The sequence below is a fragment of the Balearica regulorum genome, chromosome 26 (assembly GCF_011004875.1).
Source record: "Balearica regulorum gibbericeps isolate bBalReg1 chromosome 26, bBalReg1.pri, whole genome shotgun sequence".
Taxonomy (NCBI): Eukaryota; Metazoa; Chordata; class Aves; order Gruiformes; family Gruidae; genus Balearica; species Balearica regulorum.
The window spans coordinates 4,294,570-4,308,464 of NC_046209.1; the positions used below are offsets into that span (position 1 = coordinate 4,294,570).

General features: G+C 43.5%; 2 protein-coding genes across 5 annotated transcripts in view; one reads left to right on the forward strand and one right to left on the reverse strand.

Annotated features, from left to right (window-relative positions):
* LOC104638121 (acidic leucine-rich nuclear phosphoprotein 32 family member B) overlaps nt 1-13,895 on the reverse strand; it is a 233,340-nt gene that overhangs the window by 62,523 nt on the left and 156,922 nt on the right. The window lies entirely within an intron of this gene.
* The window catches only part of MLLT1 (MLLT1 super elongation complex subunit), a 34,883-nt gene that overhangs the window by 16,014 nt on the left and 4,974 nt on the right, over nt 1-13,895 (forward strand). Inside the window, exons 5-11 of one of the 2 annotated variants that reach the window (XM_075776261.1) lie at nt 713-838; nt 5,182-5,727; nt 9,428-9,515; nt 10,323-10,434; nt 11,720-11,819; nt 12,045-12,116; nt 13,797-13,868. In XM_075776261.1, the coding sequence (XP_075632376.1) occupies nt 713-838; nt 5,182-5,727; nt 9,428-9,515; nt 10,323-10,434; nt 11,720-11,819; nt 12,045-12,116; nt 13,797-13,868 (1,116 nt within the window). Of the gene's footprint in view, nt 1-712; nt 839-5,181; nt 5,728-9,417; nt 9,516-10,322; nt 10,435-11,719; nt 11,820-12,044; nt 12,117-13,796; nt 13,869-13,895 lie in introns of both variants that reach the window. The other variant, XM_075776260.1, reaches the window with a different exon arrangement.

The window sequence follows — 13,895 nt, forward strand, 5'->3', positions numbered from 1 at the left end:
TCAGGAGTGACAAGTGGCTTTTCTGTATTGGGCACAAAGAGGAAGGTGCTTATTTCAGCCAAAGGATGGCTAGAACATAATTTGCTTTCTAGGATTTTCATAGTACATTATTGTATACCTTATGTATTGAGGCCTTTCATGTGTCAGTCACTTTTGATGCTGTTCATCTAGTGGAAATTTTCAACAGGATTATTCTGACAGAAAATATAGGGGAGGTAAGAAGGAAAGTGTTGCATGGAGCTTGGCGTTTCATGTTACGATCTTGTCAAGGGAGAGACCCAAGGCCTCCTTTTTTTTTTTTCCTTCCCTGAATGAGTGAATTCAGCTTTTCCTAAATTGAAGTCTTGCTCATTCCTTCCAGATTTGTCTTCCTACCCTTTTGCAGGATAAGAGCATTTGCAGCAGAACACTCAGTTCTTGTCCAGAGCTTTATTGCCTGCTTGTGCTCAGAATATTGGAGTTCCCTTTGGGAAAGATACTTGATATTGAATGTTGCCTTTCATTTTTTTGTGGTTTAAATGTTCTGTATTTGAGGGGTTGCCTTGAAACTAAGCACTACCTAGACAGTATCTTTTTATGGCCTTTAAGTAGGGGAAAAAACATCCAAAACATGAATAATAGGGTGTTAATTGAGCAAGTGACTTAACATAATCATGTGTTAATAGTCCGTGCAGCTTTAGTCATACATAATTTTTCTTCTCTTTATTACTAGGTGATGGTAATGCCAGAAGGAGCAGAAACTGTTTCAAGGCCAAGTCCTGATTATCCAATGTTACCCACAATACCACTCTCTGCCTTCTCTGATCCCAAGAAGACCAAACCATCCCATGGGTCAAAGGTCAGTGAGAAATGCTTTTGCGTCATCCTGAGGTGAAGAAGTTTTTTAGGGCTTGCTACTGAGAGCTTGTTTAGCAGCTGTTTCTGGCTTCTAATTCTGAAAACGTCATCCTTGTGCTCTGTAGTTCGCTAGTTAATGGTCTGGAACTTATCATAATGGATGAGGAGCTGACCGAGAGCCTATGGGTCAGGATTAAAGGGAGGGCGGGGGCAGGGGACATCATAGCGGGGGTCTGCTACAGGCCACTTGACCAGGGGAACTGAGCAGATGAAGCTCTCTACAGGCAGATAAGAGCAGCCTCACACTCACAAGCCCTGGTCCTTATGGGGGACTTCAGCCACCCCGACATCTGTTGGAGGGACAGCGCAGCAGAGTGCAAGCAATCCAGGAAGTTCTTGGAGTGTGTTGATGACAACTTTCTCCTCCAAGTGATAGAGGAGCCCGCGAGGAGAGGTGCCATGCTGGACTTTATTCTCACCGATAAGGAGGGCCTGGTAGGGGACGTCAAGCTCAAGGGCAGCCTTGGCTGCAGTGACCACAAAATGGTGGAATTCAGGATTCTCAGGGCAGCGAGGAGGGCGTGCAGCAAGCTCACTACCCTGGACTTCAGGAGAGCAGACTTTGGCCTCTTCAGGGATCTGCTTGGTAGAATACCATGAGACAAAGCCCTGGAAGGAAGAGGGGCCCAAGACAGCTGGCTAATATTCAAGGGTCACCTCCTCCAAGCTCAGGAGCGATGCATCCCAACAAAGAGGAAGTCAAGCAAAAACACCAAGAGGCCCCCATGGATGAACAAACAGCTCCTTGGCAAAGTCAAACAAAAAAAGGAAGCCTACAGAGGGTGGAAGCAAGGGCAGGTAGCCTGGGAGAAATACAGAGGAACTGTCCGAGCAGCCAGGGATCAGGTTAGGAGGAAAGCCAAAGTCCTGATAGAAATTAGTCTGGCCAGGGATGTCAAGGACAACAAGAAGAGCTTCTATAGGATAAAAGGAGGATGAGGGAAAATGTGGGTCCCCTCCAGAATGAAGCAGGTGACCTGGTTACCCAGGGTATGGAGAAGGCTGAGGTACTCAACAACTTCTTTGCCTCAGTCTTCAAAGCAAATGCTTGAGTCACACTGCCCAGGTCACAGAAGGCAGGGACTGGGAGAATGCAGAACCGCCCACTGCAGGAGAAGATCAGGTTCGAGAATATCTAAGGAACCTGAAGGTGCACAAGTTCATGGGACCTGATGAGTTGCATCCACGGGTCTTGAGGGAACTGACGGATGAAGTGGCCAGGCCACTCTCCATCATATTTGAGAAGTCCTGGCAGTTCGGCGAAGAGGGGAAACATAACCCCCGTTTTTAAGAAGGGAAAAAAGGAAGACCCAGGGAACTACAGGCCAGTCAGTCTCACCTCCATGCCTGGCAAGATTATGGAGCAGACCCTCCTGGAGACTATGCTCAGGCACATGGAAAATAAGGAGGTGATTGGTGACAGCCAACATGGTTTCACTAAGGGCAAATCGTGCCTGACAAATTTGGTGACCTTCTATCATGGGGTTACAGTGTTGGTTGATAAGGGAAGGACAACTGATGTCATCCACCTGGACTTGTGCAAGGCATTTGACACTGTCCCACATGACATACTTGTGTCTAAATTGGAGAGACACGGATTCGATGGATGGACCACTCGGTGGATAAGGAATTGGCTGGATGGTCGCACTCAAAGAGTTGTGGTCAACGGCTCAATGTCCAAGTGGAGAACGGTGACGAGTGGTGTTCCTCAGGGGTCAATACTGGGACCAGCACTGTTCAACATCTTTGTCAGCAACATGGACAATGGAAACGAATGCACCCTCAGCAGGTTTGCTGACGACACCAAGCTGTGTGGTGTGGTCGATACGCTGGAGGGAAGGGATGCCGTCCAGAGGGACCTTGACAGGCTGGAGAGGTGGGCCCATGTGAACCGCATGAAGTTCAACAAGGCCAAGTGTAAGGTCCTGCACGTGGGTCGGCGCAATCCCAAGCACGACTATAGGCTGGGCGAGGAATGGATTGAAAGCAGCCCCGAGGAGAAGGACTTGGGGATGTTGGTGGATGAGAAGCTCAACATGAGCTGGCAGTGTGCACTTGCAGCCCAGAAAGCCAACCATGTCCTGGGCTGCATCAAAAGAGGTGTGACCAGCAGGTCGAGGGAGGTGATCCTGCCCCTCTACTCGGCTCTTGTGAGACCCCACCTGGAGTACTGCATCCAGCTCTGGGGGCCCCAGTACAGGAGAGACATGGAGCTGTTGGAGCGAGTCCAGAGGAGGCCACGAAGCTGATCAGAGGGCTGGAGCACCTCTCCTGTGAGGACAGGCTGAGAGAGTTGGGATTGTTCAGCCTGGAGAAAAGGCGGCTCCGGGGAGATCTAACTGCGGCTGACCAGTACCTGAAGGGGCCTACAGGAAAGATGGGGAGGGCCTGTTTATCAGGGAGTGTAGTGACAGGACAAGGGGGAATGGGTTTAAGCTGAAGGAGGGTCGATTTAGATTAGATGTTAGAAAGAAATTCTTTACTGTTAGAGTGGTGAGGTACTGGAACAGGTTGCTCAGAGAGGTTGTGGATGCCCCATCCCTGGAAGTGTTTAAGACCAGGTTGGATGAGGCTTTGGGCAACGTGGTCTAGTGGAGGGTGTCCCTGCCCACAGCAGGGGGTTGGAACTAGATGATCTTTGAGGTCCCTTCCAACCCAAACCATTCTATGATTCTATAATTTAGGAGGCCTTTTTATGATTTGTTAGACTTCTCCACAGGGAAATTTTGAAAAGAAAATTAAATGTCCAAGACTGGGATTTCTTTGGTGAGCCATATCTTCCTCCTGATCTGCTATAGCACATAAAGTTGACTGAAATCCTCTCTGATTGTTCTGACTTGTATCGTTGATGCTGAGGATGAGTGAGGTGGATCTTTTGCTGCCTGTCATGTAAAGCTGTACTCTTAAGTCCTTGCATCTCTTTGCAACAAGGCTGAGTAGAGAGTCAGAACTTCCCCTATCATTAGGACTATGTAGGGTAGTGGTGTAAAGACCTTCTGGTAGAAGGTCCAGAACATTAAAATATGCTGGCCAAACTAGTGATTTCAAGATTTGATGTTTGCATCTAGCAGTATCTAGTTCTTGAGACTTCAGAAGAAGTTTAAGTTTTCTTTTTTTCACTTATCTGATGAAGCTATTTTTATGTAATTCTACATAGGAGAAACAATCCACAGGCAATGTGTTTTGAAGCAGATTACACGCGCTTTATCAGCCGGAACAGTCACAAATATTAACAGCAGTTCAATTTATGCTGTAATTCAGTTTTGATATCCATTTTGTTCAGGGCTCTGAACACTTCTGGCACTTTGGTCATGTCTTCTGATGTTGATGTTATGAAACAGAATAAAGATGACTTGTCTGTCAGTGGCTGATTTAATTTTGGTCAGGAATTAAGCATTAGAAAACAGAGACAGCAGAAGTAAAGGGCTCTGACACATGCACTGGTGAAAATTGCCAGTAGCTATAGAGACGATAGTCTCCTGCTTTTCCCTTTCTCAGGTTGCCATCAGAGATGCGTGTGTGTTTGCATGTCTGCCTGTCCAGGTCATACTCCGGTGTCTCCCAAGACCCGCTTCTCTAAAGTGTTTTGACTTCATGTATAATTTGCAAAGGGAAGTACTCCTTTGCTTTCACACATACCTGACTCTTGAGATAGGCAGGGTTCTAAGGAGTGGTGCCTTAAAGCTCTTATTAGAGGTGATAAAATGCCTGCTGATAGCAGAGAGTTTGGCGCTCTTATGGTTGTGGGGACATGCAGTATGTTTGTCAAGTTGCTGTGTTGTTGAGGTGGCGAGTTGGGGGCTAAGCTGCAAACATAACTTGCATTTGCCATGGGCGTGATTTAACCTTAAAACTTGCTTTAGTTGCTGGTTTGTTGGGGTTTTTTCCCCAAGATGTGGTATGAAGTATAACTTTGTGTAACACAGCCTGAGTAGGTTTCCTCTTATCTGGCTACAGATATTAACCTTGCAGATTAAATCAGAACTGAACACTGTGGATGTTTATAGACCTCCTTTTATTGATGATGGAAAGGAACAGGCATTTGTGAAACACATTTCATCCTGTCCTAATGTAGATGTTTAAGTGCCTACTGTCAATCTCTGTCCATCAGCTTTTGGGAAATCTAGATGTCTACCTCAGAGGTAGATAAGTACATTAGGCGTGTGTGGGTGGATGTCTACGTGAAACAAATGCTTCAATGTGATTTATGAAAATGTGTTTTATAATTCTGTGCAGAGCTTCAGTTTCATACCTAGCTTGCATGTTTCTGTTGCGGAATTTTAGGATGCAAACAAGGAAAGTAGCAAGGCATCTAAGCCGCACAAGGTAACCAAGGAGCACAGAGAGAGGCCAAGAAAAGACTCTGAGAGTAAAAACTCCTCCAAAGACCTTGAAAGAGAACAAAACAAGCCTTTGAAGGACTCCTCCAGAAAACCAACTGAGAACAAACTGCCTAAGGAGGAGAAGGCACCTCCAAAAGCTGCTTTCAAGGAACCAAAACTGGCCGTGAAGGAGACCAAACTGGAGAACACTTCTCCAAAGGGTGGGCCACAGCCGGAGTTAAAGTCTTCCAGCAAGAGGCCCTCCAACGTGGAGTCACCAAAGCCTAGTGCCAAAAAACAAAAAAAGAGTAGCTCCAAAGGGGTAAAGAATATCCTAGGGACATCTCCCAGAACCTCGTCTTCCTCATATCCAGAGAAGAAACAAACCAAGGAGAAGATGAATGCCAAAGTGGAAAAGGTAAAATCTGAAAGTGAGGCCAAGGAGATCAAAAAGCCTGTGGAAATGGAGGAGTCAAATTCGGAGGATGAAACTTCTTTCAAGTCAGAGGTGAGTAGGGATTTGTCCTTTACCAGAATTTTTAAGCATGCTGCTTAAATCCCTGCATGAAAAAGATGTTAAAAAATTGTCCCTTAAATAAGATAGAGAACCAGACTGGCAAATGCTTAGGCTGGGTTGTATCTCAAAACTATTTTTTGAAAATCCTGTCAGTATTAATTGTTACTGCTAACCTGGTTTGCCTCCTGTTTCAGATATGCAGTTCTATTTAGGTTTATCTGCTGGCAGAATTACCTAAAAGTCAGAGTTTAAGGTTATGATGTTCATCTCTTGCAATAACGTTTGTAGTCCTAGAGTATAGTGGGTGTAGATACACTTTGTACCTGCCTATAATAACATAATGGTTTTGAATGTCATCTTAATTCAGAAAAGGAAGAAATCATTTCCATTGTGTTTCTGAAAAACACAGTATTAAAATGTAAATAAAACCCCCTATTCCTGACATGGTCTGTAAGAAATGTGCCATTGGCTAAAGCTCAAAATAGAACCACACGCCACAAGACCTAAGTAAGTTGCGTTGTAAAACATAAAACAAGTGATGTTATTGTACTGCTATTTTTAAAAGCCATCTAAATATTTTTATCCTTTTTACAACTAAGAACATTTCTCATCCTCTGTCTTCTAAAAATTGTTTTCCAAAAGAAGGCAAAAAATAAAAAAAGGGAAAGATACAACTTAAATCCAAACTCTCACTGTGTTTTGCTTGCATATTTTGTATTTGCTATAAAGAAGCCATATCTCCTAATAGAATTCACAGGATATCAGGTGAACTTTTGAATTGCTTCCTACTGACCACTTTTAGAAAGATCTGCTTTACTAGAATAAATCTTCTAGGGACAATTCATATTATGATTTAATCACCACCATGATACAGTAAGTATTGATGTGTTCATTTCAGAAAGGATTTTTTTTTTGAAAGCTTCCCAGTAGAAGAGTTTATTGGGGAAGTGTTAATTCAAGTTACTCCACAAAGATGTTTTTTTTTCCAGACTGATTAAAGGTGTAGCTTGTGCATTAAAAAGAGGCAGCTCCTCTCCACTCTTCACCTTATACCTGAAGTGCGTCAGTGTGTAGCAAGCCCGTTGTTTCTGTACCAGATACGTGGCCCTCACTGCGAGCTTCTGTACTCTGCTGGTGTCTGTTAGGTCCTGAGTGTCTTGTACTTCATTCTTTCTTAGGTGTCATCCATCCCCTTGGGACTTGCCGTGCAGCTGATAGTGCTGTTTAGAGTGTTCCGTGAAACCACAAACTGTGGTTGTGGTTCCACAGCGGCTGCGGCAGTCCTGTCCTGCCACACACACCCCCCCCCCAGCTCTTTATGCTTCCGTGTCCTCTCTTGCACCAATTCTTGTGTCTGTTGGATGCTTGACAGAGGTATTTGAGTGCTAGCCCAGAAGGAGGGTAGGAATACTCAGTGCGATGGAGGGGGAACTGCGGCAGCCGCCAGTCACATCAGCTTAGGTTTCTGTGGAACTTGAAGCTTAAGGGTGTAACTGCATAATGCATTGACATCAGCAGAGGAGACCGAGTTCCTTTTCCACCCTGGGGGTTCTTTTTGCTCCCAGTGCTGCAGTTTGCTACTCCATCGTTCGTACTGGTACAGCTGTTTGTGGATCTGTGTGGTAAGCCACATCACTAAAGCGAATGAACAGCTGGAGGTGGACCGGGGCCCGGAAACTCTTAAATCAGCTTTGCTGCTGCAGCCAACGTTATTGTGCAACACGCTCTGAGGCTGCAACTCCACGATTGCTTTGAGTTGACATCTTTGCAGGCTGCTGTTGAAAGGAACAGTCCTGCTCTCATTTGTACTGCTGGCCTGAGAGCTCGTGTGACTTCGCAATGGGCTAGAGGAGTTTCTCCTTCCGTTTCAGCTCCTACTGAAAGTTAGTCATCCGTCCTTTTTTTTTTTTTTTTTTTTTGCCTCCTCCTTTTTTTCCTTTCCCCCATCGAGTCCAGATCCCTGAACTGGCCTCATGCTTGGCTGCCTAAATGCTAGTGCTGACAAAAGGGAGAGGCTGAGATGTGAGGGCAGGCTTGCTTTTTTCCATTGTCGGCATGTGCTTTTGTCATATCACGGTGACAGTAACTGTGCAGAGCGTATCCAGCTGTGTGCCTCCTGAACGGTTGAAATAGCTGATAGGGTTAATGGCAAAAGGAGAGACAGGGAGTCTGAACAACTTCCAACTTGTGCTTCTTAGGTCCTGTTAAGTCATTTTAAGGCAATACCTGCCAGATTATCAGGAGTAAAGGATGATGGGATTAAACTGTGGGTAAAATACAAGAGGTGTGCTCCCATATCTTGAGAATATTGCTCTTTGTTTTCTTGTTGTAATTTTTCTAAAAAAATTGGGCTGCTGCAATGTGCCAATACATTAGATATTGGCATTGTTAAATTATTCTCCTTTGCTGAATAATTTACAAGGGTCGTGATACCCCTTTTTGACATTTTTCCCTGCCTTCTTACAGATGAATAAATGAAAGTCTAACAATACTTGGGTGATTAAATTCTAGGGAAGGGTGGTATAGGGATGAAAGTCATGCCACTGCTTTCGCTTATTAATGTCGAAAGCTGCTGATGTGCCTCGTTCTACCTGTTTATAGTATTAACGCTTTCTGTAATAAAGTTTATTGATCAGTGGGAATGTGTGATTTTTCTAGCATTGGGATTTGGTAATGGAAGCAATAGGTGGATTCCCAGGGATGGTGCAAGGACATCGAAATGCTAAATTTCCAGAGAATTACTTTTAAAAAAGCAAGATAATATTACAGGACATCGAGAATCTCAAAACTAGATTCTACTGAATAACAAAAAAACCCCTTTAAGATACTGTAGAAGTCCCTGCTGCTCTTGGGGATGAAACAGTTGATTTAACCTTCGCTGCCACCTCGTGGTCCTTTAAGCTAAAGCATGTGATTGCTATACCACACCTGGATCTATATTTAAAAAAACCCCATACATAGCACAGAAGCTTTGTTTCTGGATGCTGTTATTCGCAGCAGTTTATTATATCTTTTTATTCACTCTTACTACAGCATCTCCTGGCATTTCTGCTGGATACTGACAGTCGGTGGAGTTGGTTTCACAAGAGTTTAGCTGGCTTCTGTTATGTTTTCACAGTAAGGTGGAGACAGCATGTGGATCACTCCAATTGGTGTAGAAACAGCTGATTTGAGGGTATAGTAATAAATTAGAAGTAATTTTGGAGTCAAGTGAGCTAGTTAGGATAGACATACTTTCCATGTTTAATGATCAGTACGAGGTGTTCAGGGGAATGTTTGTGGGTTACAATAAAAACACTTTTTAAGAGGGCTTTGCTAATTGTTCTAGGCTGTATGCTAGTCATCCTTCACATTTCAAAGTAAGGGTTTTTTCACTTTGACATTTTTCAGATGCTGCATTTCATCACTTGTGGCTATTTGAAACTAGTGGCGTGAAGGGTTTTGGTGGGAGCTGTTGATGTTGCTGCCCAGGAGTGCTGAGCTACAGCATGCCAAAGTTTTTCATAAACGTTGCTTTTATCCACCTTGCATTTTGTATGTTTTCTGTAGTTCCAAGGACTGCATTCAGTTATGTATGATGTTGTAGAGTGTTCAAATGCTTCTGTCTCACTGTGCTTTGTGCTCTGCGCTGGTTTTCTGGATTAGAAAGGTTAAGATTCTTTTTCTTTTTTCCCTTTTATGGGGGGTTAAGTCTGTCCAGTCCAGCCCTTCCAACTCCAGCTCCAGCTCCGACTCCAGCTCTGACTCTGATTTCGAGCCATCTCAGAACCACAGTCAAGGTGTGTTGCAAGAAATAAAAATTGTTAAACTCTTCCTTGCATAACCTGAAAGGCTCATTAGATCTGTTTTCCCAGCACCATATATAAGGTTAATGTGGTTTCTTGTGTGCAACCATGTGTTGAAGCTGTGACGCTTCAGCAAGAAAAGGCGATAATGTTATAGTGTAATCATGAACAAGTATTTTTCTTGTTTTGACAGTGAATTTATGAGTAGGGTATCTCTCTGGATTTGGTTCTTTCCCTGTTGACTTTGGTTTCTGCCTCGGTTTATAAGTGTGTTTGCTGCTGCTTGATCTATAGTGTCACCAGAATATTTCTTCTCCAATTTCATATATACTTTATTAAAAATTATAAATGTGACATTCATCACTTTGCCAGTGCATAACATAGCTTCTTTTTCAGCTTCATCCACTGATAATCCAAAGAGATACACTGTGGCAATAGTAAATATTCTAACCTCAGCAAATGCTGTGTTGCTACAAATACTGTCTCAAGAGATGTTTAAAATAGTCCCCAAATGTGTGAAAAATGTGTCCTTTTGTTTTCATTTCAGAAGAGAGTGGGAGGATTTGGGAGCGGGTAGGGGAACTTTACAGCAGTTATGGGGTTTGTCAACTCCGCTTGAGTTTTGAGGCTAGAATGCAGCATCTTTTAGCAATATCCTTGTGCAAAATTAAAATACCAGTGACATCTTAGTGAAGAATCTTGATGTATCTTAATGATAACTAATCCAGTTTGGATCAGATAGCTCAGATGGGGTTTTGCATGTGTCCTAGTGTTGAATTGCTTTCTCCCCTCTGATCCCAGGCCCGCTGCGCTCCATGGTGGAAGATCTGCAGTCAGAGGAGTCGGATGATGATGACAGCTCCTCTGGAGAAGAGGCAGCAGTCAAAGCAAACCCAGTCAGCCGGGATTCCAGGTGGTAACAAATCGGGAAGAAAGATGTTTGTTGTCTTTTTGTCCTCCACGTTTGGTATTTTTGTGTGCCTTCCGTTTGGAGGGAGGGATCAAAGTGATGGGGCTGCGCGGAGAGGAAAGTGTGAGACAAGGAGAGAAGGGGCAGATGTGTGGAGTACTTAGCACAGGGTAGGGACACAGAGTCCGTGAAAACAGCAGGGTGAGAACAGAATTAGATGAGTAGAGATCACCAGAGCTCAAAGAGAAGAAGCCACTGGGAAGTGTGTGTGTTGAGCTTGCAGGTGTTGGTGACTGAGCCCTGTAAAATAGTCACCTAATTGTCATCTTCAGATCTCTGCTGAGCTGAACGGTGTGTGGCACCTTTGATCTGCAGAGATTAGAGAAGTGTTCTGGAGGCTGTCAGCATGTGTGCTCTTCTTACTGCGTTTTACCGATACAAAACTGGGAAATCTTAGTCTTTGCTGTTAGTGTGTGCTGACAGTTGGTTACTTGACTCCTAAGGGACTTGGTTAACAGCTGTTTCCTGCTTTAGTCAATGGAAGTAGTTGAATTTCATTCTTCTGTCCTCAGGAAAGGCTGTTGTCTCAGGCTGAATATTTGAAACCAAATGCTTGGCCCAGATTGCAGCTGCAAATTTCAAATGGTGCTTGTGTTTACCAAAAACAAACAAAAAAAAAATCTGTTGTTGCACTCTGTCATTATCAACTAAACAGGAATGGAGACAGTTTGAAGGATGGGATTTTTTTATACCTTTAGGGGATAGGTAACAAACAGTTTTTTCAAGCTCATCAAAAGTAGGATACCTGCTATAATACATCTGTAGGGCCACAAGAAGAATGAGAATAAACAGGAAATCTCAAAGGTCACAAAATACATTTTTCTGCGTGTGTTCTCAGGGGAGGCGTTGGTAAGCGTCTTGCACAGGTACTCGGTGATCTTGGAATTAATCCTCAAAATGATCAGTTGCTTGTTTGTGAAAATCAGCTGTTGTTGTAGAACAACTCAGTTGTTCTAAGGGGACTTTTGTATGAAAGAGTTGAACTGCTAGCTGTAATGCATAAACTAAAACTTCCTACTCCACCTGCCCAGGGAATGGAAAATGGCAAAGGTGACATCAGCTGGGGAAAAAAGAGATTCTTGGAAACTACAGACCGAGAGTTTCTCCCAGACAATTTAGTAGTCTAGAATAAAGAAGAGAATTTCACTTAACTCTGTGTGGTTCAGGTGACAGCTAAGTAAGTTTCCTGTTACCTAGTGGTGCTAATTCTCTGCTGCTTGTTTTTCAGACTGAGCCTTAGTGACAGCGACAGCGATAACAGTGCAGATTCCTGCCTGCCAAGTCGAGAGCCACCTCCTGGTCAGAAACTGCCCCCAGCAAATAATAAGGTACAGCATCCTACATGCCCATACCATGCTACTTTCCGCCACTCCTGGTTCCTGCATTCTGTGCAGTCCGTGGCGTTAGTTCTGTTTTGCACCAAATTTCCCCTATTTCACCGTCTTCATCAGACGGGTAATTTCTCTCTGTTCGCTGCTCTGCATCCAAACCATTAAACCACCATGTTGTCTGAACTAATTTTGGTCCCTAATGTTGATTTGTTTTACCCTCAGGCATCTGGAAGAAAAAGCCCAGAGTCTTGTAACAAGCCAGAGAAGATCCTGAAGAAGGGAACATATGACAAGGTATGTTTGAGGATTTACGTATCGTAGAACTGTTGGATATTCACTAATGTTTCTGTGTGGAAAAGAATTTGAAGCAGCCTAGCTTGTTCACATTGTTCTGAGTATAGTGAAAAACAGATGTTGAAAGGACAGAATTTGGAGAGTGACACTGCAGAAATTGTGTATGTTAAATAGATGGACCCCCAGGTTGTCTCCATATGCAAAACGTTAAAAATTATTCTATTTGTTTGCCCTTTGTGTGAACCAATGATCTGGCCGCTGCTGCAGTGCTGACTGCCTCTTCATTAAAAGGCTGTTTTCGTCTGGTCTTTGATCTTACAAATGAAAGATTGTTGGATGCTCTGCTTTGCTGGTTTAGTTGAAACCTTTGTTCAATGAAATTCCCTTCTTTCTTGCCTCCGAGGAAAGCAGAGCAGTGTACATGGCCAACTCGCAAGCAAATAGCCAAACCCAAGTTGTCCAGCAAGATCTCCCACTGTGACTTTTTCATAAAGAATTCAATCAAGTGGGAACTTAATACTTCTCCTTAGCCTAATCATTGAGGGCTTTACAGTAATCAGAGAATCAGTCTGTAGCTCTCACTTGTGTGTGTTAATACTTTTTCAACAGAATACAGCACAGGTTTATGACGATCTAGGAGATACTCACATCCGAGTCTCCTACTAGCTACAAAATCTTCCACGGTTAGCCATAGCTGAGATGGCTTATCTGGGGCAAGGTCTGGAGGGAATAATATCTTTTATTAGATTCCTTAATATAGATAGAAGGGGACACCCTTGAGACCCATTGAAGAGAGGGCCTAAAATACCATCAGCTTTTCTGCCTGTCACAGGTTTTATAAAAGATGCTAGCTCTCACAGCAAGCACAGCATGCAGTACTGTTTGGGTGTTTTATTAGGAAAAAGGCTTTTTTCTGCATGAATGTGCTGGGGAGGGGGGTATATTTCCCAAATGTTTTGGGAGGAGTTTGGGATTTTTTTAATTTTTTTTTTTTGTCTTGGTACAATTACTTAAATGAGTTCGGTTCTCCTGAGACAGACATGAACAACTCTGGGACAGCTTTACACATTAAGAATCTGTCCCCTGTGAGCAATAGTGTGCCAACAAAAACTTGTCTTGTTGGCTGCTTAAATAAAAAATAAGAAAAGAAAAAAGCCATCCTGATATAAGAACAATTAAAATGTTGAGCTTGTAAACAATCCTGCATTTCCCATTGTGGTATATGTAAAACTAACTGGCAATAGACGGCATTCAAATAATTTTTTTTCCTTACCTTAACACAAATCGTTGTTCAGTAGATTGCTGGGGTGTTGGTCACTGAGCATTGATGCAGGTATTTTTAGGTAATTGAAGAACTCTCACTGAAGTTCAGTGAGCTGAATTTCATCTTGTTGAGGCCCTCTAAGCACAAAGGTTCTGACCTCTTCTTAAAGCTGGTTACATGTGTGTGTTTGATGGTGTCATGAAATAGTCTTGCTGACGATCTTCAGACCATCCGTATGTACATGAAGTCTTTAGTCCCCCAGTACTTGATAAGGACGGAGGAGGCAGTGAAAAATTTGGAATAGGAACATGTCTGAAAGGGCCTTGTGTTCCTCTGACATTCGCTAGGAGAATCACTTTGGCAGTCATACAAACAGGCCACATATGTCACTATTTCTGTTCATGCCTCCTTTACAGGCCTACACTGATGAATTAGTGGAGCTTCACAGGCGACTAATGGCACTACGAGAGCGCAATGTGCTACAGCAGGTAGAGATCATTTTGTCGGCTTTCTGG